General features: G+C 41.2%; 1 protein-coding gene across 1 annotated transcript; it reads right to left on the bottom strand.

The window, feature by feature from the left end:
- Positions 1-113: 113 nt before the first annotated feature.
- SC5D (sterol-C5-desaturase) lies at positions 114-12,460 on the bottom strand. The gene is made up of 5 exons (XM_039228797.1): positions 12,376-12,460; positions 5,489-5,706; positions 4,410-4,542; positions 2,031-2,131; positions 114-1,697 (listed from the first exon to the last, which is right to left on the bottom strand). Exons 2-5 carry the CDS (start codon positions 5,696-5,698, stop codon positions 1,242-1,244), a joined length of 900 nt encoding a protein of 299 aa, XP_039084728.1. The 5' UTR covers positions 5,699-5,706; positions 12,376-12,460; the 3' UTR covers positions 114-1,241.
- Between the last annotated feature and the right edge of the window lie 11,341 nt (positions 12,461-23,801).

The following is a 23,801-nucleotide window of genomic DNA, read 5'->3' as shown; positions in this document are numbered from 1 at the left end:
CTTGAGCGTTTGGGAACATTTAAAAGTTCTGACAATGCACATCATTTCTGTGGTTTCAAATTCACACAGAATTTGTACAAAGAATCCTTTGTGCTGTTACAATATTTAACTGATACAGTTCAATAATAGTAATAATCAACTTTTATTGATTTTACATAAATAGCTTATAAGAATGCCTTTCCAAACCATGTTTTTCCAATATATTTGTTACAACACACATTTCTTTATGAAAGTATTTGTTAAATCTTTTTGCACAGAATATGGGGAAAAGTGAAGGGAGAGGACAGAAAGAAAATAAGTTTTCAAAGCTAATCTTCAGTGATAGGCCTAAATATTTGGTAATTACTTCCTTTCACAGGAAATTACAGGATTGTAACTTTGAAACATATCAAAAGTGCAGTGCATCCATTTAATTAAAAAAGCAGTAGTGTCAAATATATTACTTGGGTATCAAATTTCCCTTTCTAACTATATTCAGGTTCACATAATTTTACACTTATTAAACAATGGTTTAAAACAATAACCATCAAAATCTTAAAATAATCCCAAGTTTGGATTAAATCATGGTGGTATCGGTATTTTTTAAAATTCTAATTTATATTTTTCACCAGTAAAATGTAATAGTTGACAATGTCCGCAGAGAATAAGCTTCCCACATGTAGGAAGATGATAATCTTATTATACCTGCTATTAATCAGGTCATTTACTTGACTGCTAATATATTTTATCAGAGTTTTGTTTTCACACTGTTGTTTCCACATGAACAAAATACTGTAGGTAGTTGTTATCATACTGACGTCAGAGACTTAACCATTCCTGAAATAAGTAACCATATTTCTTTCTATTAGTATTTCTTTTTTATGATGCTTAGTCTGGTATTATCAAGCACAACATATTTTTCTTAATCAGTATGGGTGGCTTAAGGCAAAAGGACATAACCTAGTCCCCTCAATAATTTCTCTATCCTTATAAAAACTGTTGAGGCTATACAAGTTATAGATATGCTGGCTAGACTATAGCTAGACCAACAACACCTTTAGAGCAACACCTAGTATGGTAAGCATGAAGTTAAAGATCTTGGTGTTCACAGCATCTTTCCTTATCTACCATCATGATCAGCATTACCCACAATGCGGACTTTCAAATACCATTTATTTGCTAAGTCTCTTCGTTGTGTGTATGTAGATTATTTTTCTTTACTAAACATATTTCATCATATTCAGTAACAGGGCAACACTCTACTACTCGGTCTTTGTAAGCTCTCCACTGAATAATTTTTCATTTTTACAACCGTTTTCTGCATGACTGTTCCACTTTTCTTCTGACATCTTCTTCACATAACTAAGTGGTCCCTTTCCTTCAAAGGAGGACGGATTTTTGAATGAGCCTCCAATTCTATCCCATAAGGTGAAATATTGTCCATAGTTATAGTCAAAGAACATGTGGTGATCTGTATGATGAGCTGAGCCATTAATAAATGGCCGTAAGATCTGGGGAACACGGAAATCACCATCATGAATGGAAATTGTCCAGATGTTGACCAAGATGTACAAACCTAAATAAACCACCTTGTGTAATGGAAAGACAAAAGGGTATATATGGTAAGGTAGACTCTGAAGGAAGCCATCCACAGGGTGAAAAGCATGACTTGCAAATGGAGTAGGAATCTTCCAGAGATGGTGAGGTTTGTGAATGCGCTACAGAAGGAGAGAACACAGTTAATAACCACCTTTACTTTCCAACTTAGCTTCTCATGCTCATGTTGTGGAAATGACCTAACTAAAGAATCAATGTAAATTCGGCAAAATCACTTTATAAAATGCCCTCCTTTACCTGAACATGGTAAAATTTTAACATAGCCCCTCCAGACCCATGAAGGACCCAAACAAAATAAACCTGGTATTTGTCATGCTATGGCTACTTAGGTATTAGTAAGTTACAGGAGACTCTGGGAAACAGAAATCAGAATTTGTAACCATACACCACTGAAATGGATGTATTTTTTCACTTTCCCCTAAAAATCACTCTACCTTATACACAAGTCTATGATGAAGGCCTCTGTGAATCCAGTAGATCAGCATGTCAGTGAAAAAGAGGAAGGACAGGATACTAACAAGGAGCCGAAACCAGCCTAGAAGAAACAACAGGGTGGGTCAGAAGCAAGATCTGCTTCCAGGATCAGAGTTTACTTTGTACTTGTCCATCTGAGTGGGCAAAATACGATCCTAGACTCAACACTATGCACCGCGTTGGCTAATTCAATACCTTATAAATTAATCTCCCTAATCTCTCTGGTATCTGCTCATTTCCTCATTCGCCTCTTATAGTGCCCCACCTAAAATGTCAAACTATGAAGACACTTATGAGACAGAGAAAAACCTATGCTTCGAGACTTCTTTATACTTTAAATCTCTGGGCATAAATAACACAGTTAATGTTTCCTTCACATTGATCCTAATAAGACATATCTTTACATACTGTCTTCCTGCTTAGAACTTTATTTCCCACTAAATGCATTAAACCTAGGAGTTACTCCATAACCCAACTCTTTCTGCTCTTCCCTGCCTCATCTGTTCCTATACTAACCAGGCCGGTTTACTCAATGTCCTCCCCACCTCTTGCAAGTTTCACCTCTGTACCTTTACTCATTCTCTTCTATATATCTAGAATGCCCTTTCTCCTTTTATTTGTTACTCATAGTCCTGCACTTTTCAAGGCCTAGTCAATTCATCATCCTACTGTATAATTCTGATTCCTTCTTTTAAATATCTAACCTCTTACTTGGATGGCAGGTGCTGGTAGCAGCGAGCCTGGGGGCCAGTCCCAGACAGACCACTTATTTGCTGAATGACCTGCGCAAGTTACTGGCACTCTCTGTACATTAATTTACTCACCTAAAAGGAACGTAATAATAGGACCTATGTCCTAGACCTGATGTAGAATAAAATGGACATGCGAAAAGCTTAGAACTGTAGCTGGTACGTATTACCACTTAATAAATGCTCACTACTATTCTTGCTTTCTAATGCTAGACACTAGAAATGTTATTTTCATTAAATAATTTCAGAATTTCACAAAAATTAAGTTGAGTCACTGCAGGGCTGGCTACAAAAGAAAAAAAGGAATAATCTAAAAGTCTAAAATTTGGTGATCATTTAAATAAACTATGGATAGCTACATAATGTGATACTGTAACTAATATACTATATAAGTCAATATTTACTGACATGAAAAGCTGGCCATATATACACCAAGAAAAAAAAATCGAAGTCCCAACCACTATGTGTAGCAGGGCTTCATTTTTGTAACATAAATGATGAAGTATACATGCACAGAAAAGTGGAAGGATGTATGTCCAAAGAGGTAGTTTCTAGGTAGCAGGGCAGTGGATTTAAAATCTGTATTTTCTTATTTTCTATAGTTATCATGTACTATATGAGCTTTGTGGGTGTATGAATTCAATAAAAAGAATGCCAAATAAATGCAAAGCTCTATCTCTGATCACATCCATCTTCTCCTAAGCACAATTCCATCCACAACCAAGACTTTAACATTGATAGATTAGAAAATGTACATATGTGCCAAGCCATGAATGCATAAAAACAAAGCATTAAAAAACAATTAAACAGGGGCACCTGGGTAGCTCAGCCGGTTGCGCATCCAGCTCTTGATTTTGGCTCAGATCATGATCCCAGGGTCATGAAATCGAGCTCCACATTGGGCTCTGGGCTGAGCGTAGAGTCTGCTTGAGATTCTCTCTCTCCACTGCCCACCCTCCACCCTCACCCCTGCTCTCTCTCTCTGAAATAAAAATTAATAAAATTTTTTTTAAATAAACTAAGGGGTGCCCAGGCGGCTCAGTTGGCTGAGTGACGAACTTCAGCTCAGGTCATGATCTCATGGTTTGTGAGTTCAAGTCCCACATCAGGCTCTGTGCTGACAGTTCAGAGCCTGGAGCCTGCATCAGATTCTGTGTCTCCCTCTCTCTCTGCCCCTCCCCTGCTCGTGCTCTGTCTGTCTCTCTCTCTCAAAATAAATAAACATTAAAAAATTTTAAATAGGGGCACCTGGGTGGCTTAGTCAGTTAAGCATCCAACTTCGGCTCAGGTCAGATCTCACGGTTCGTGGGTTCGAGCCCCGCATCAGGCTCTGTGCTAACAGCTCAGAGCCTAGAGCCCGTTTCGGATTCTGTGTCTCCCTCTCTCTCTGCCCCTCCCCCACTCATGCTCTGTTTCTCTCTGTCTCAAAAATAAATAAACTATTAAAAAAATTAAGTAAAATAAAAAAAATTTTTAAATGAAAAAAAATCCCACAAACAATCTGTAATTATTTTTAAAGAAAAAGAAAAAAGGCAGGTTTGGTTCTGGAGAGAAACTACTCTGTGCCTCATGTTCATATTATTTACTTACCACTTGGAAACTCTCCTATGTCATCATATAATTTGCTGTACCCTCTCAACTCCAGCAGGAACAATGAAACAGTGGGAATACTAATCCATGGCAGTGATTGGACAGTAAACATAATCTCTCTGTAGACTTGATTCTGAAAATGAAATTTCCAATACTTAAAAATGACACAATCTGTGTTAAACAAAACCAGCATGAAATAGTCTTGGAATGGACTTTTCAAATCTCTTTTATGTGAAGGAGCTTGCTGCCAAAGTGTTCTGTTAAAATGTTAATATGTGGAGTGGCGCCTGGGTGGCTTAGTCGGTTAAGCGTCCGACTTTCGCTTAGGTCACGATCTCGCAGTTCGTGAGTTCGGGCCCCCCGTCAGGCCCCTCTAACTGCCAGCTCAGAGCCTGGAGCCTGTTTCAGTCTGTGACTCCCTCTCTCTCTGACCCTCCCCTGCTCACACTGTCTCTCTCTCTCTCCTAGAAATAAATAAAACATTAAAAAAAAAAAAGTTAATATGTGGAAATGCATGTGTAAGGAAAGTACTTCTTTTTTAAAGAGCAAATGCAAGAAGTACCATAAATTCTTAATCTTTCTTTCTCACAGAATCTGCATTCTAGATTTCTATTTATAAAATGATTCTTTCTTTCATAAATTTCCAAACCTCTCTTTTTTCAGTCCTTGGAGGAACTGATAAATATAAACAACTGAAATAGAAAATGACTGCAAATAAATCCACAATCTCCTATATGGTCAAAAGATATATATGTAGTAAAAACATATTTCAGTTTGTGAAAGTCAACAATTACACAAATGTGTGCATTTATTCATCATTGCTAACAAAGAAATTCTATGTATCTAGCAAGACACCAGGCTTATAATTAAAAAAAAAAAAAGAAGTTGGGTTCATTTATTTGTTTCAATTAAGAGGAGAGAGGGGATCAGCCCTACCAAAACCATCTAACCCAGCCTCGGATAGGCTGGTTGCAAAAATTTTACTTAATGGTTATAACCAGTTTGATCTGAAAATCTCACACACAAATATATTATTTTTACAGTAAAAACAGGTAAAGGTAGGTAAGAAAATCACTTACCTTTAAAAACTGTGGATGCTTCATTAACGAATGATCATAGACAAAATAATAGCTCAGTGTGGCAAAGAAGAAATAAAGGATATAAGCGCCGAGATTTGTTACAATTAGGAGACTAATGGTTTGCCGGAAGATGTTGTCCTCAGGCCACCAGGCTGGGTAGATGTACGGCGTAAAAAAATAATAATCTGCAGCACTGAGTACAAGATCCATCTTGGCCCCTAAAGGATAAGCACGTGCAACAATTATTTACCCGTTTGATATTTCTCAGTGAGAAACATTTTCAGAAAAACCATGTATGAAAAATGCCACCCTAAGAGCCAGAAGGGACCTTAAATATCACCTCGGGTCCAATCTTCGTGTTATACAAGGGGACGTCAAAGCTCTGAGAAACTGACACCCAGAAGGTTTTTTCCGGGACATCAAGCTGGTAAGTGGCATCAGTCCAGATCTAATGTCATCTCGGGGTTCTTTCCCAACATATATCCTATGGCAGCATGAGAAGTAGTGAAGATGTGCAATGCATAAAGGTGTAAGGACTCAGGTGTTTACTCCTTCAGCTACGAGCTTTAGAGGCACATCTCTCCTAAAAGGACTCCAATTTTAGGGCATTTTCTTTCAGCACGGAGACTTACGATAAATTTGCTAGATGGTATCTGTGCTGCTATCTCAACCGCAGAAGTCAGGGACTATCTGTTCTTGTGACAGATGGAAAAGCCACTCCTCCCACTGACAGGACAAAGGGAGACATTCCTTTTTGTTTGTTTGTTTATTTTTGAGAGAGGCAGTATGTGAGCAGGGGAGGGGCAGAGAGAGGGAGAGACAGAATCCAAAGCAGGCTCCAGGCTCTGAGCTGTCAGCACAGAGCCTGATGCAGAGCTTGAACCCACGGACCACGAAGATCATGACCTGAGCTGAAGTTGGACGCCCAACCGACTGAGCCCCGCAGGCGCCCCAGGGAGTCATGTTCTTGGCATAAAGAACTAGAACACACTTCTCCCCCTCCATCAATTCTCGGGATCAGGGGCTGGCAACTGCAAACTTTTTGAGGAGGAGAATGCACAACAGAGTGGTCGGTGAATAACTTAAAAATTTCCATTGTCTTCAGTCCGGCTTGCCTAGAGCTTGGATCCCTCAGGTGTTTAGTGAGCCAGTCTGGAGATTTTTGCCCAGGTGTTTTGTGAGGCTTGTTCAAATGCCGTACATGTAAATATATACTGAGATACCATTTCTTTGCTGTCAGATGAACAAATATCCTGAAGTCTGAGGATATTCTCTGGTGGTAAGGCTGCAGGAAAGCAGGCACTAGTCTACATTGCTACGGCCTTGCAAAGTGGCACAGTTTCTGTGCAAAGCAATTAACAATATGCCACCACGACGTCCCACCACCATTGCAAACGTATTCAGCACTCAGGGCTCCATCGGGTATTACCCTGGCCAATTCATCAGGGTTATATTTAGCTGTTTCATGACCACCAGAGTAATTTTCACCATATTTTCAGATATTTTTCATTATGCTGCTTCCTAAATTTCTGACTCCTCCCTTCTTAATCCTGACATTCATCTCCAGCAGTAATGCTTCATGATGTATTCTAGCTTGTTTCAAGATCAACAAAGCCATTGGTGGCATTTATTTATGTTCTTGTTGTCACATCCACTTAATCAGAACGTGGTTAAGGATCTTTGTTTTCTGTCCTGGGCAATGGTTTCCCCTTTTCATTAGTTCTTTCTGGTCCTCATCACCAGTGTAAAACTTGGGCAATCTGTTTTTCTAGTCTTTAAGTCACATATGGTGGCAATGCCCACACCATCTTTTTCAGCAGGAGGCCTCACAGACACACTGTGCACAAGTTCCTACAATACATAACTCCGTGTTCCATGTATTACTAATGACAGATGCTTCCATTAATTCTGTTACTCACATGGGCTACCTTTCACTACCTTTTTTTTTTTTTTAATGTTTCCCTATGCAATTAAAATCAAAGTAACCAAAACAGTCCCAGCAAATTGCAAGGGGTGGGGGTTCTTGACAGGGGCACCAACACAAAATGGGCATGTCAGTCAGCTGGAGTCAGCCCATGCCATCAAATGAGATTGAGTGCCAATCTTTAAAAAACAAAACAAAACCCTTCTGGTTTTTCAGGGCTTTTCAGGCTTTGAAAGTGTGGCTATGGGACTATGGTCGTATGTTCCTTTGTGTGACTTCACTGCTATTTATTTAACTCATGTACATGGATTTGGATAGACTCTAATCTTAGGCGATTTAAAGCAATGTTACAACGATTAACCCTACAGTGTATAAATTTCTACAAGCAGAAGAGCTAGGGCAGAGATGAACTGCATTGGTAACTCTGGTAGACACTGTCCAATTGCTCTGCCAGGAACTGTACCCCTTTGCAAGGCCATAGTATCTGTTTCCCTGTAACCTTAACAGAGAATAGCATCAAACTTTAAGATGCTCGCTAATCTGATAGCAAAGAAATGATATCTCAGTATATATTTATCTTTTTCTTATTATCAGTGAGGTTGAGCATGAGTATACCTATTTAGAATAGTTTATATGTTTTCTGTGAAGTTATGTTTTTATCCCTTGCCCATTTTCCCACTGGGTTTTCAGTTTCTTAATATCAAATTCTAGAAGTCCTTATTTATGAAGAGTGTTTAGCTCCTTTTTTGCGATAGGCATTGTAAGCATTTTTTTTTTCTCACTTTAGTATGGAAAGTTTTAACTAATGCCACACGCCAGATAACTGACATATATCCTTCACCATATATTGTTAATTCATTCAAATAACAATTAAGCATCAAGCTCTAAACTCGATAATGAGCTTATAAAGACTGAAAAGATACAGTCGAAATCCATGTGCAAGATAAGGCAATTACAGAAATAATTACATCAATGCAAATGCTATCATAAAGGTATACACACATCTGATTCATGTGTTCAAGGACATTATCAGAAAGAAAAGGTTAGAGATAGGCATTTCAAATAAAAATAGCAACTTGCAAAGGCATGGAAAAAGTCATGCTACATTCGTGGCTCAACGGGTGTCACTGGTGGGTGCCAAACAGTGTGATGGGTAAAACAGAGGGGAAGAAAATGTTTGGGGGCAAACCTTATAAAAGCAAAGTGGTATCAGACTGTGAAGGGCTCTGCTGCCCTGCCAGGAAATCGAACTTTCCCTTATACAACAACGGAGAGATACTAAAAGGTTTCTGGGCAGGGAAGAAGTTATAATTAGACTTGTACTTCATAGAAACCATTCCATTAGGAATACAAGTATTGAAGAGAAGCAGGGAAAGAGAGAGAGAGAGAGAGAGAGAGAGAGAGAGAGAGACTAATTTGGTTGCTCCTGCAGTAGTCTAGCCCAGCTCTAAGAACATACATATTCATCAGAGATTGAGCAAGTAAAAAACCCATAGGGCTTGGGACGCCTGGGTGCCTCAGTTGGTTAAGCGTCTGACTCTTGATCTCAGCTCAGGTCTTGAACCAGGGTCATGAGTTCAAGCCCCCTGTTGGGCTCAGCAGTGGGTGTGGCGCCTGCTTAAAAAAAAAAAAACCCATAAAACCACAGGGCTTGACAACCAATTAAATACTGGAATCTGAAAGAGGGAGAAATCTAGGATGACTGTGAGATTTTAGCTGGCCCAAATGGACAGTGATGTCATCATGATCAAAAGAGGGACTATTGGCAGAGCTGTATATTCGGTGCCACAGGGACTGGGGTGTATACAGAATGATGGCTTCAGTTTGAGTCTTACATCTAATTAGCATAGACTAATAAGCTTCAACTCTATGTTTACTCTTAGACATAAAGCAGTAGACTACATGCAAATATGAATCTGAAGTTCAAAAGTGAGATTGTGGTAGTTGAAATTGAAGCCAAAAGGGGCAGAAACTGACAAGGGAAATAACGTAGCGAAGGGAGTACTCTAAGTAATGCCGGGAAACACAAACCTTTAAAAACAAGCCAACAACTGAGAAAGATATTGTGACACCACTACAGGTTGCTTAAGAGTTTATGGACTAATCTGCATGTTAGGTACACTGTCCCGTAGCCCTAAGTAAATACAGTACAGTGCAGCCAAAAACAACTCAAACATTAACCAAGAATCTACTTTAGTCAACCTTCAATAGCAGATGTAAGTAATAACTTTCCTAAGATCTCAGTCCTTAACTTCAGTTTTGCTTTTATCTGAGGACCATGCTAGCTGTGTTAATTTGTATATTCCCTTTACATAATCACCGTGACAAAAAATCAGTGCCTGGAAGGGAGGAGGGAATGTACCTCGGTCAATCTCCAGGAAGTTTAGATGCTGTGAAATAAAACCTGTTTTAAGTGTTTTTAGAATTTTGACTTCAATTAATTCTCCTTGTCAAAGGTAGATATTAAGTATTCCTATATATATTGCTATGCTTTATGACATCTAGCCAAAAAATCTTTTGAAGTCAGGAACAATACACTCTCAAAACTGCAATTCAAATTTGAAGTTTATATTCAAACCCACATCTGTAAAATGAGATAACATATCTTCATGACAGAATTGTTCTTAAGGTTTAAGGACATTTCTAGTTTCTAATAACTGGAGATATTAGAACTGCTGTTATGGGAGCCAAAGCTGAGTCAAAATTACTTTAACCTAAGGGAGAAAGAGGTCATTTGGTTTTTCTTTGAAAAATAATTGATAATATTTAGTACCAGTATTTACTGTATACTAGGCACCGTAAATATTAGCTCATTTAACCCTTTCAAGAAGTCCTATGAGTTAGGTGCTAGTATTACCTTATGGATCAAGAAGTTGGGCACAGGAAATTCAAGCAATGTTTGGGATTATCAAGTAACAAATGCTGGAGCGGGAATTCAAACACATGCGGTCTGGTTACAAAGTCCAAGGTCTATTTTTTTTTTTTAATTTATGTTTTATTGTTTAGAGAGAGAGACAGACAGAAAGAGCAGGTGAGAGTAGGGGAGGGGCAGAGGCAGAGAATCCCAAGCAGGCTCCATAATGGCAGTGTAGAACCTGATACAGGGCTCGAACCCATGAATGGTGAGATCATGATCTGATCCCAAATCAAGAGCTGGACGCTCAACTGACTGAACCACCCAGGTGCCCCACAGAGTCCAAGTTCATAAACTTGCACTAAGTTCCAGGGCCTCTTCATCACTATCTCAACTCTTCAGCGCCTTAATTGTTAACATTCTCAGTGACTGCAAATTCAAATAATTTTGCATATAATTTTAAGGGGTTTATACCCCCCTTAGAATCTTCACAGATTCCAAGTTAACGACCCATTACTGAAACAAAGCTGGCATTATTTTACACTTACAGAAACAAAGAAACTTTTTAAAAATAAAAGTTATTAATAAAACGCAATAAGGCTTAGAATGACTGAGTCTACTATTACTTTTGCTTTATTTTAAAAGTATAGACAATAACAGCTAACATTTGTTGAGAACCAGGTATTGTTTAAAAACGCTTTTTATGTATTGCTTTGTTTAATTCTCACAATCCTAGGAGGTAGGTTATTCTGTAACCCTCACTTTAGAGAAAGGAAAACTGAGGGCAGGAGTGTTTAAATAACTTAAGTACAAGTAACAACTGGGATGTATATTCCAGAGTCTGTTCTCCCAGCTTCTACATTATGTTCTCTCTCATTCTCTCTCGAACTGTATAAACACGGATGGGGAATTCTCACTATTCCATGCTAATTACATTACATAATCAATGGACAAGCATTTCTGTAAGTGATCAAGGATCATGTACTTATTTTTTTAGATGTTTATCATTAGAAACCTAAACACACACGCACACACTGAAGGTGATATAAAGACAAGTAACCTGACGGAAGGTTTTGGTTAAAAATATCTGCCTAGGGGTGCCTGACTTTGGCTCTGGTCTGGATCTTCAGGTTCGTGGGTTCGAGCTCCCGAGTCAGGCTCTATGTTGACAGCTCGGAGCCTGGAGCCTGCTTGGGATTCAGTGTCTCCCTCTCTCTCTGCCCCTCCCCTGCTTACACTGTCTCTCTCTCTCTCTCTCGAAAATAAACATTTTTTAAAAAAATCAAAAGAAAATATCTGCCTGCCACAAGCTTTCCAGTTTGGAAACTTTATGTACTGACGTTTGAAACTTTACACAACCTCCAAATTTACTCTGCTATAACACAGGGATGCCAAAAGACATGATTTTCTCCTTTTTCGATGCTAAATGGATACAGTATTTCCCTTCTCTTCTAGTCTTTACAAACCGTGGACTGTTGTCCCTCCATTCGAATTACGTTGCAGTAACTGGGGTTTGCACTGCAATGGTCAGGAGGTCACAGCCTAATATCTTTGCCCCTTTAAAAAAGTGGGGGGAGGGGAACCCTCCAAAACACAGGGAAATCTGTCTCAAAGCAAAGCATGAGCGATCGCTGGACAGACTTCCCTGGGATGAGCGATTCGCAGAGGCCAACACCACACAGCTCGTTTTCTTCACGTCCCTCGCTGCGTCTGTTGCTTTCACGTGTGTGCCTCCTCCGCGCCCCGAAACCTCCGGCCGGGCTAGAGCCCCCCCCACCCCAGGTCTCCGGCCGCCCCTCTCTCCACCCCCGCCAGCCCGGGACAGCGAGCGCCCTCTGCGTCCCGCACTCGACCCATCACAGCCTGCGCACACTGCCAGGACGCCCGGCTGCCTGCCAATCCCGGCCACGGGTCACCGCCGGAGCCCCAGCGCCCGCCAGGAGCTTGACACCCTCAGCCAGTGGTGAAAGAAAGCGTCCGGCGCGCGCCCATCTTCCGCACCTGGGACCCACCCTGCTGATTTCTCTCCCTCCGATTTCCTTTCTCTCCTCGCCCATCCCGCTCCGGCGGTATTCCGCCGCCTCCTCCACGCCCTCCTGTCACCCCTACCTCCCGAGGGTTCCGCCGCCGCCGATCCACCTCCTTCGGGTCGTAGGCTGCCGGGAGCCACAGGGAGCCCAACGGCGGTCAGCCAGCCGGCCGGGCCCGGAGGGGCGTGGCCAGACCCACGCTCCTAGCAGCAGGAGCCGCCAGCCAATCAGGGGCCGGCGGCATAAGCTGATATGACGGCAGATCGCGCGACAGAGCTGTGCGCGGCTCTCGGCGGTCACGTGGGCGCCGCGCGCTCGGCCAAGCCCCTTTCGTCCTCCAGGTGGAAGAGAGGGTGGTTCCAGCACCGTAGCGGCGGCGGGAGTTTAGCGTTTCGGTTTTTTGTTCTTTTAACTGTCACTGACGTGTGTAGCTCCGGTCCTGCCCGAAGCAGGTTCACTGTATTCATGCAAACATTCCTAAAACCGACGCTCTCTACCTTGAGAGAAGTAGATAGCCCCTTTGAGGTCAATGTCAAGTCGGGTCGGGGAGGTGGGGAGCGGGCGGTACATTTTTCCACGCAGGTGAAGGAGGCTCAATGTCCGTAAGACGACTGCTGCTGTGTCTTAGGCAGGAGCCTGACCTTTAGTATGGCCTTGAATGGCGGGAATTTGGCGGAACCGGTTTAGGTAGGTGTTTAAATGACACGAACCTTTTCATAGAACCGATAAAGCAAATTGTGCAGACTAAGCGGGAGCATGTGTGGCTTCCTAGAGGTTTGCTTTTGTCTGGGAGTGTGTCGGGGTTTTTGCTTGTTTGGTCGATTGGTTGCTTTGTTTTGTTTTTTGCGAAGTTTGCCTTTCTAAACGTAAATTGCGGTGGTCACACTTATACATCGAATTCCCGCGAGCCTCAGTGTAGTGCTTCCCACAGTCCAACCAGCAGTATCAGCATCACTTAGGAGTTCCTTGGAAATACAAATTTGGGGGAGCGACTTCAGGTTTAATGGACCAGAATCTCCCGGGGTGCGGGGGAGGTTGGCGGGCAGGAATCTGTTTTCATAAACTATAGGTGAGTCTAATGTTTGTTAACGTTAGAGAACCACTGCTCTAATGAGTTTGAGCATTAACTCGAACTCTGAGAACAAAATCTGACTGGTCTTTCAATTTTGCTCCCTCCAGGGGAATAAATAGGAAAAAAAAATGCTGGAAAGCCGGAGATTGGACAAAGTTTGGGAAATCATTTGTTTCCTTATAGGACCGTCAGAAATGCTACAATGTAAGGGGAGAAATTATTAAACTCCAGATCATAAAAACCTTTTGGCTTGCCTCCTATTTTCTTTTTTTAATTAGCCTGTAGCAGGATAGTGGTTGCAGGTGTTCAACATGATGACTTGATAACAGTATATTTTTCAGGCATGATGACTGTGCAGTTGCCTCCTACTTGTTTTTTTAAGTTTATTTATTTTTAAGAGAGAGAGAGAGAGAGGGAGTGGAGCAGAGGGAAAGGAGTACAGAGGATCCCAAGCAGGCTCTGTGCTGACAACAGAGAGCTGGCTGTGGGTCTCCAACTCACACAACTTAGCCAAAGGCAAATGCTCTCATGAGCCACCCTGCCTGCCTCTTACTTTCTAAATCACATTTCTTCTCCTTTTTTCCTTTGTTATTGCTCTCACCTCATCTCTTAACTTTGGGGATTAAGCTTTTTTGGTTTCATTTCTGGGGAACATGAAAATGCAATTTCTTAACCTTAAAAATACAACCAGTTATTTTGCCAGCAAAAAAAAAAAAGGAGGGGGTTTATTTGAGAATAGCAGAGAATTGCAGCTGGGGACAAGCAAGCGATGGGAAAATCACAGGGAAATCCACAGAGCAAAAGAAGATTGCCAGTTTATAGAGGAAAAGGGGAATTTGGGAAGGCTTTTATAAATTAAAAGCCCATTGGAATGCCCTGGGAGTTGGAGCCATAGTGGTTTTCATTGGCTGAGTTGTTGCCTGGGCAGAGGAAAGCGTTTCTCCTACTGGGGTAGTAAAGTAATAGCAAAAGTAAATAGACTCGCAGGGCAGGCTCTTCCTGCTGTGTTTGCAATGGACTAGGAGCGGTGGGGTGTAAGAGCTCCAGCTGCTGACATCTCAGCTTCATTCTAGTGAGATTTCCTTGTATTGATACAGATTTAAAAGGCATCTCCCTAGTACAAAGTTTCCAAATTTGTGGCTGCTGTAGGCTCCCTTAGTGGTTTGTTTAGTCCATAAGTGTATTTTTCTTCTTCACTTAAGTAATTTCCCATAAAAAAAAGACACACCTGTCTTGAAAGACTGGGAAATCTGATATTGACATTATAAACACATGTGAAATATATCCTGAACGCTAGAATTTTTATCATTGAGTATGTACTAGATAATACAACAAACAGTGATACATGCTATGAAGAAAACAAAAAGGTGAAGGGATCAAAATTGATAAGGGCTTTTCCTTTAGATGGCATGGTCAGAGTCAGTTTCTCAGTGCTGGGAACATTTGACCTCAGCAGAGTTAGGGGGCCTCATTTACTTGGAAAATTCTCAACTGACCTTTAGAGTCTGATTTTTTTTTTTTTTTATGTTTTATTTATTTCTAGGAGAGAGAGAGAGAGACAGCGTGAGCAGGGGAGGGTCAGAGAGAGAGGGAGTCACAGACTGAAACAGGCTCCAGGCTCTGAGCTGGCAGTCAGCACAGAGCCCGACGCGGGGCTCGAACCCACGAACCGCGAGATCGTGACCTAAGCGAAAGTCGGACGCTTAACCGACTAAGCCACCCAGGCGCCCCTGATTTTTTTTTTTTTTTAAGTTTGTTTTGAGAGAGCACACACCTGCTAGCCAGCTAGGGGGAGGGAGGGGGAGAGAGAGAGAGAGAGAGGGAGAGAGAATCCCAAGCAGGCTCCACACTGTCAGCACAGAGCCTGCTGGGGGGCTCAAACTCACAGACTGTGAGTCAGACACTTGAGCCACCCAGGTGCCCCTGTATGAATTTAGTTTTTAGAGGAAAAGGAGTACTCAAGAAAAAGGTAAACGCACAAATACCCAAAAACAGATAAAGGAAGAGAAGCTGTTGAGTGCTCAGCTTGGTGTCGTGGATTAGTTCTTAATTTTTTAGGATGGTATTTAATATTTTAGAGATCAGAGCTCTCTCTGAAAAGTAGATGAAATCTATGGTCTCTGTTTTCCTAAACGTACACATCACATATAGTAGAAGCTCTTCCTAAACACTGTCCACTTAACTAATGTTTTTAATACTCTTTCTGAAATATGCCAGCTGATCCCTGGGAAGTACTAAAAATACTACACAGCTAGTAGCCTTCGCTTTGGTTCACACCTGTGTAAACCAAACTGCTCCCTCCCAACAGCTGAGAGGAATGCTTAGTATGAGTTAGTTGTGTTTGTTACCCATCTATTTCTGTCATACTCATAATTATGTAAATTACACAAATTGATAAAAGTTGAGTCTGCAAAGAAAAGGAATTGTTTCTAAGAAAACCAAAAATGCTCTGGAAAGACTGGATAAAGATGAATGCTAATAAAAAAATAACTATTGAATTGGGTGTAGGCAAGGTGGTTATGAGAGACTAGAAAGACTTTTTTTTTAAATGTTTATTTTGAGAGCGAGACCATGAGTAGAGGAGGGGCAGAAAGGGAGAGACAGAGACTCCCAAGTAAGCTCCACACTGTCCGTGCAGAGCCCAACACGTGGCTCGAACTCACAGACTGTGAGATCATGACCTGAGCCGAAACCAAGGAACCAAACACTCTACTGACTGAGCCACCAACGAGCCCCTAGAAAGACTTTGTAAAGCCCCAGGTCTAGTAGGAGTCTGCATTTGATTTGATTCACAAGTCTTTAACTTGTCTCTGCTTTGAACATAATGAAACTGAAAATCAAATGCAAAGAACTAGGCATATAGTTTGTGTAAGAAAGAGGACCCAGAATTCCAATCAGACAGACTGTACTCAAGAGAAAGGCCTTGGAGAATGACAAGGGAATATGTATCTAGGTAAAGATAAAATTCTTAAGGCATATATATTGACAAGGATACAGGTTAGGCTTCTTGTGACCGGTACCCAAAATCATAGTGGTTTACTCCAGAGAAAAGTTGTTCTTTCTTTCCCATAAAAGTCTTAATTAGCATGGTTGTCTGTGGTCACAAACCCCCAAATTATAATGACTCCAACACAGTAGAAATTCATTTATCACAAACAGTTCAAATGGATGATCCTGGTCATTGAGTAGCCTTCCTCTGTATGGTGATTCAGGGATCCAGGTTTTTCCGTCTTGAAGCTCTGCTGTTTTCATAACTTCCTGTGTTTTGTCTAGAGGAATGGGAAGGGGAATGGAACCTGCATAGCCACATGTTAAAAGCCTTGGTCTGAAAGTTCCATACGTCATCGCTCACGTTCTGTTGGCTATAACTCTATTACCTGGCCACATCTAACTGTTAGGGAGGCTGGGAAACAGCATGGTAAAAAATAGACTGGAAGTTTATCTGTTCAGTTAAAATCAGAGTTTCTATAGCTGTACTAGTTAACTATTGCTTTGTAACAAAGCCCCCCAAAATGTAATGGCTTAAAGCGGGAAACATTTGCCTCACAGTTTTTGTGGATCAGGAAGCTGGATGCAGCTTAGTCAAGGTGTTGGCCAAGGCTCTGTTTGGAGAGGATTGCTTCTGGGCTCACTCCATTGGCTGTCAGCATCCTCAGAAGATCCACTTCCAAGCTCAGTCACAAGGCCATTGGCAGCCATCAAGTCCTTGTTGGCTGTTGCCAGAGAAATCGATTTCTTGTCCTATGAGGCCCTGCAGGGGGCAGCTCATAACACACAAGGTGGAACAGAGCAGGAAGGGAAAAAAGCAAGGGAAAGAGCAAGACAGAAGCCAGAATCTTTTGGTAACTTAATCTCAGAAGTGATATTCTTTCTATCACTTTTGCCATATAATTTTTGTTAGAAGCAAGTCACGGGCCCAGCCTACACTCAAGGAGTGGAATTTCACAAGACATGGATACCGGAAAGCAGGGAGTCCTAGGTAGTATTTTAGATGCCCTCGTTAATTACTCAGAGAGAAGGGAAAACAGATCTTGAGATGCAAGCAGCCTATTCCACTGTATTTATCTTTCTCTTTTGTGACTCCACACTTCAGTAAGCTTTTTCGATTAACCAACCAATCCCAAATATGTTGGATAATAATAAAAACTAACACTTTAACAAGCATCAGGCACTATGTTTAGTCCTTTATTTGTATTATCTCCTTAAAATGGTGACACCAACCCTTTGAGGTAAATACATTTATTTTTGAGCAATTTATGGAGCAAGAAATTGAAAGCGCAGAGAATTAAAAACAGCTTTTTAAAAAAACTTTTATTTGTTAGAGACACAGAGACAGAGCACGACCAGATGAGGGACAGAGAGAGAGAGAGAGAGACACACAGAACTCGAAGCAGGCTGCAGGATCTGAGCTGTCAGCACAGAGCCCGACGTGGGGCCAAACCCGCAAACTGAGATCGTGACCTTACCGGAGGCCAGCAGCTTAACCCACTGAACCACCCAGGTGCCCTGAAAGCACAGAGAATTTAAATAACTTGGCCAAGGACACACAACTTACAAGAATTAGAGGAAAAATTAGGAGTTTTTCTGAGCTGGCAGGTAAGTAGATTCACCTGTGTGACTGTTGGGCCCTTTCACACAGTCTGACCCTCTTGGATGGATTTTCTCCCAGGCCTTAGGTCTTGGGTAGCTTCCTTGAAGGTAGGTGCTGATCAGAGCTCACCAAGGACCCTCGGCAGCTCTCTCCTCTCTGGCATTCTGCCCGTGGACTTGAGCTGCCTTGCTTTCTCCACACTCTGTGCTCTGTCTCCTCAGCTCAGGCAGTCCATTGGACCCTACCACGGTTCTATCCCTGCACCACAGCCTAGACACTTTCTCAGGTCAGAAAACTGGGGCGGTCATTGGGCTGATTCATTCGTTTGCCATTTCTCAGGCAATACTATCCTTCATTACTTGACTTCCTCACAGGTGACCTCACTGATGCTGACCAGGGCGTCCCAGGCTGATTGGTTTAAAATTCCACTCCTGGCGGAGGCTGAAACTGCAGCTCACTTGAGTATGAAGCCGTGGTGGGGACTGCTGTTTCTTTTTAGCTCTCCCTTAGATGGATTCCACAGCAGAACAGAACATAGGACCATTCACAGGCATCCATGAGGCACACCCGTAAGTTTTCAGAAATAACACAGGAAGAGACTTTGCTTAAGACAGTATGTGAAGGACCAGTCAGTCCGTGACATTTGAACTGTTAATGTTGAGGTGTTGTCATTCTGAACCATAGGCTGGCGGTGCCTGAGGAAATTTGAGTTCTAAATAAAAGATATGTTCTGGAATAGACGTGTGCACAGAGAGGGTTTTGACTTTCTCTGAGGAACTCTACGCAGCTTCACAGACTTGAGGGAGAAATAGAAGTTCACCAGTGTCCGGTGACCGGTAGGCCTAGACGGGGAACGGAATCGTCTGTGCCGTGGGGGACAGCATAAAAGACCACAGCATGTTCTGGAATGTGAACATGGAACTATACAGCTTGAGTTGAGGGGCGCCTGGGTGGCTCAGTCATTTGAGCATCTGACTCTTGATTTTTGGAATGATCTCATGGTTCATGGGATCAGGCTCTGTGTTGGGCTCTGGGCCGACAGCACAGAGCCTGCTTGGGATTCTCTCTCTGCCCCTCTCCCACTCTCTTTCTCTCTCAAAATAAATAAACATTAAAAAAAAAACCCACTCAAGTTGAGAATTATCTTATAAACTGGTGTCTAAATGGAGTGTCTCTCAATCAGATGGGGGCCCCCGAATGTGGGGCAATGATCAGGTGGAAGCAGGTAGCACAGGAGGTGAAAAGATTCACCTGAGGCAAGACAAAGGTGACGGAAGTTTATTGAATACCTGGCAAGGGAGCAGTGGGCAGCAGAGGAGGGGCTGTCTGAAACAAGGTAGTGGGAGGGGGCTCTTTTTAAGGGGGGGAAGTGAGGAGGTAGGGCGAGGTACCCTTTGTGGTAACTATGCCTGGTTGTAAGTAGCCCATTGGCCAGTTAGGGCCAATGGTATTTTGAGGTGAGTCTCTTGATGGGCCTGTCTGTATCACGTCTGGTGGCTGCTGTGGGCCCTTTCTACATTCCGTCGCTCAAGCCTGCCTGCCTCAAAGTGACCCCTGCGTACATCTAGAAACTTGGAAGGAGGGGCTGATGATTGGGTTCTATTTGTTGGCATTCTTTGAAGTTTGGGATGAATTTCTCCTTGGGAGGATTTAATTTGCATCTGCTGAGTTTCTGAGGAGTCAGCTAATCCAAGATCGCTCTAAAATTCTCAATTTGAGGTTGTTAATACTACCAAAACAGTAAGAATATGGCCTGTGGTCTGGCTTTCAGTTCTAAAGTTTTGTTGTTGTTGTTTTTTTAAGATTCTATTTTTAAGTTATCTGTACATCCAACATGGGGCTCAAACCCACAACCCTGAGATCGGGAGTCCCATGCTCCATTGACTGAGCCAGCCAGGTGACCCTCAGCTCTAAATTCTTGTCTGTGATTTCCTCCCTTTGCTCAGCACCAACATTTGAATTTATTTACTTCTGTGGTCTCCTGGAGCCAAGGGTGGAAATTTTTTAGTGAAGAAGTTTAACCAGATACTAGGTCACCAAATAATCAGAAACAGAATGAAAACCACCCTTTGAAGGGGCTAGCATTTTATTTACTGGCACCTTATCTGTTAAGAAAACTATTTCCAAATTTCTTTGCTTTATAAAATTTGGGTAAAGGAAAGAACATGGAAATGGCTAGTCCAATGACAGAGAGTGGGACTTAACAAACATTTTTTATCTACGTACGGCTTTACTAACCAGTGGACTTTGAATCCCAGAGCGAATTTAGTCTGGTCCCTAGGTTAGTGACAAGAACAGTAATTTTGAACACTTGCATCCAATGCCAGCATCGTTACACATCAAGTTTGTAACTTTGGGGATTCATTCCTCCTCCATAAAACACAGGATACAACTACATACTGTACCAATTACTTTCTAGGGCTACCGTATCAAAATTCCACAATCTGGGTGGCTTAAAACAACAAATTTATTATCTGACAGCTCTGGAGGACGAAAGTGCAAAAGTTAAGGTGCGAGCAGGGTCATGCTCTCTCTGAAAAATGTATGAAAGAATCCTTCCTTGCCTCTTCATGGTTTGAGGTAATGGCTCTCAGTTCCTTGGCAGTAACCTCACCTCAGTCTCTGCCTCTGTCAGTTATGTGGTGTTCTCCATGTACGTAGGTCCAAATTTCCCAGCTTAGTAAGGACACCAGTTACTGAGAATTAAGAGTTCATACTACTCCAGTAGGACCTCATTTTCATTAACTGATTATTTCTATAACAATTCTATTTCCAAATAAGATTACATCCGAAGCACTGGGAGCTAGGACTCCGTTACTTTTTGTGGAATTCAAACCATCTCATAACTACTATCTTCTAGGTCATTCCCTCCTCTATTCCTTACAACACATCATGGGTACTGTATATACCTTAGTTATAGCACTTCTGGTTTTTTGTTTTTTTTTTTTAAGGCTGCCAACCTTTTTAAAAAATACCAGTATAATTAACGTACAATGTTATATTGGTTTCAGGTGTACAGTATAGTGATTCAACAATTCTAAATGTAGGGGTGCCTGAGTGACTCAGTCGGCTAAGTGTCCAACTTCTGTTCAGGTCATGATCTCATGGTTTGTGAGTTCAACCCCACATCAAGCTCTGTGCTAAGAGCTCAGAGAGACACTCTGTGACTCTCTCACGAAAATAAACAAACATTAAAAAAACAAAAAACAACAATTCTAAACATTACTCAGTGCTCACTAACATAAGTGTACTCCGAATCCACTTTTCCTGTTACCCATCCTCCCACACACCTTCCTTCTGGTAACCATCTGTTTGTTCTCTGTAGTTAAGACCCTGATTTTTGGTTTGTCTCTTTTTAAATTTTTTTGTTTTGTTAAATTTCACATATGAGTGGAATTATATGGTATTTGTCTTTCTCTGACTTACTCCACTTAGCATTATACCCTCTATATCCATCCATGTTGCAAATGGCAGTATTTCATTCCTTTTTTATGGCTGAATAATACCCCACTCTGAGTGTGTGTGTGTGTGTGTGTGTGTGTGTAGACCACATCTTTGTTATCCACTCCTCTATCAGTGGATACTTGGGCTACTTTCATAGTTTGCCTATAGTAAATAATGCAATAAACATAGGGATGCCTATATCTTTTTGATTTGGTGTATTCATATTTTTTGGATAAATACCCACTAGTGGAATTACTGGATCATATGGTAATTCTGTTTTTCATTTTTATTATTTAAAAAAAATTTTAATATTTTATTTATTTCTGAGAGAGAGAGAGAAACAGCATGAGCATGGGAGGGTCAGAGAGAGAGAGGGAGACAAAGAATCTGAAACAGGCTCCAGGCTCTGAGCTGACTGTCAGTAGAGAGCCTGACGCGAGGCTTGCACTTACGAGCTGTGAGATCATGACCTGAGCCAAAGTCGGACACTTAACTGACTAAGCCACCCAGGCACCCCTGTTTTTCATTTTTTTTGTAAAGAACTGCCGCCATACTGCCTCCCACAGTGACTGCACCATTTTGCATTCCCACCAGCAATACACGAGGGTTCCCTTTTTTCTACATTCTTGCCAATTCTTGTTGTTTCTTATGGTTTAGATTTTAGCCATTCTGACAGGTGTGAGGCAACACCTCATTGTATTTCTGATCTGTATTTTCCTAATGATGAGTGATGTTGAACATCTTCCCATGTGTCTGTTGGCCATCTGGATGTCTTCTTTGGAGAAGTGTCTGTTCGTACCTTCTCATTTTTCAACTGGATCATTTTTTTAGTATTGAGTTGTATCCGTTCTTTGTATATTTTGAATACTGATCCTTTATCAGCTATGTCATTTGCAAATATCTTCTGCCATTAGTAGGTTGTCTTTTTGTTTTGTTGATTGTTTCCTTTGCTGTGCAGAAAACAGCATTTATTTTGATGTAGCCCCAGTACTTTATTTTTCCTTTTATTTCCCTTGCCTCAAGAGATATATCTAGAAAGAAGTTGCTACGGCCAATGTCAGAGAAATTACTGCCTATGTTCTCTTCCAGGCTTTTTATGATTTCAGGCCTTATGTCTATCAGGTCTTTAATCCATCTTGAGCTTATTTATTTATTTATTTATTTTTGGTGTAAAAAAGTGGTCCAGTTTCATTCTTTGCATGTAGCTGTCCAGTTTTCCCAACAATGTTTTTTGAAGAGACCATGTTTTTCCCATTGCGTATTTCTTGCCTCCTTTGTCAAAGATTAATTGACCATATAGTTATGGGTTCTCTATTCTTTTATTTTAATCTGTGTGTTTTTGTGCCAATACCATACTGTTTTGATTACCACAGTTTTGGATTATATGTTGATACCTGGGATTGTGCTAACCTGAGTTTTGTTCTTCTTTTGCAAGATTGCTTTGGCTATTTGGGGGTCTTTTGTGATTCTGTACACACTTTAGGATTATTCTAGTTCTGTGAAAGATGATGTTGATATTTTGATAAGAATTGCATTAAGCCTATATATTGCTTTGGGTAGTATGGACATTTTAACAATATTCTCCCAATCTATGACCATGTAATATCTTACCACTTATTTGTGTCCAGTTTCTTTCATCAGTGTTTGATAGTTTACATAGTACAGGTCTTTCACCTCCTTAATTAAGTATAACTCAAGCTATTTTATTAGTTTTGGTGCAGTTGTGAATGGGATTGTTTTCTTCACTTCTTCTACTTCATTAATGTATAGAAATGCAGCAGATTTCTGTATATTGATTTTGTATCCTGCAAATTTCCTGAATTCATTGATCAGTGTTAGTAGTTTTTGGGTGGGGTCTTCAGAATTTTCTATATATGGTATCATGTCATCTGCAAATAGTAAGATTTTTACTTTCTCCTTACAAATTTGGATGACTTTTCTTTCTTTATGTTGTCTAATTGCTGTGACTTGGACTTTCAGTCCTATGTTGACTAGAGGTGGTAAGAAGTGGACATCTGTGTCTTGTTCTTGACCTTAGGGGAAGAGCTCTCAGTTTTCCCCAATGGAGTCAGATGTTAGCTGTCAGGTTTTCATATGTGGCCTTTATGATGTTGAGGTATGCTCCCTCTAAACCTACTTTGTTAAGGTTTTTTTTTTTTTTTTTCCCCATCAGGAATGGATATTGTACCTTGACAAATTGTTATTCTACAGCTACTGAAATGATCATGTTTTTTATCCTTTTTCTTGTTGATGTGATGTATTGTGTTGATTGATATGTAAATATTGATCCATCCTTGTATACCTGGAATAAATCCCACTTGATTGTGGTGAATGATTTTTGTAATGTGTTGGTGGATTTGGTTTGTTAATATTTGGCTGTGGATTTTGCATTTATGTT

Source organism: Hyaena hyaena, unplaced genomic scaffold, assembly GCF_003009895.1.
Source record: "Hyaena hyaena isolate Hyena2069 unplaced genomic scaffold, ASM300989v1 scaffold_34, whole genome shotgun sequence".
NCBI lineage: Eukaryota > Metazoa > Chordata > Mammalia > Carnivora > Hyaenidae > Hyaena > Hyaena hyaena.
The sequence above is the reverse complement of the archived record's forward strand: the minus strand, read 5'-3'. Positions and strand labels throughout refer to the sequence as shown.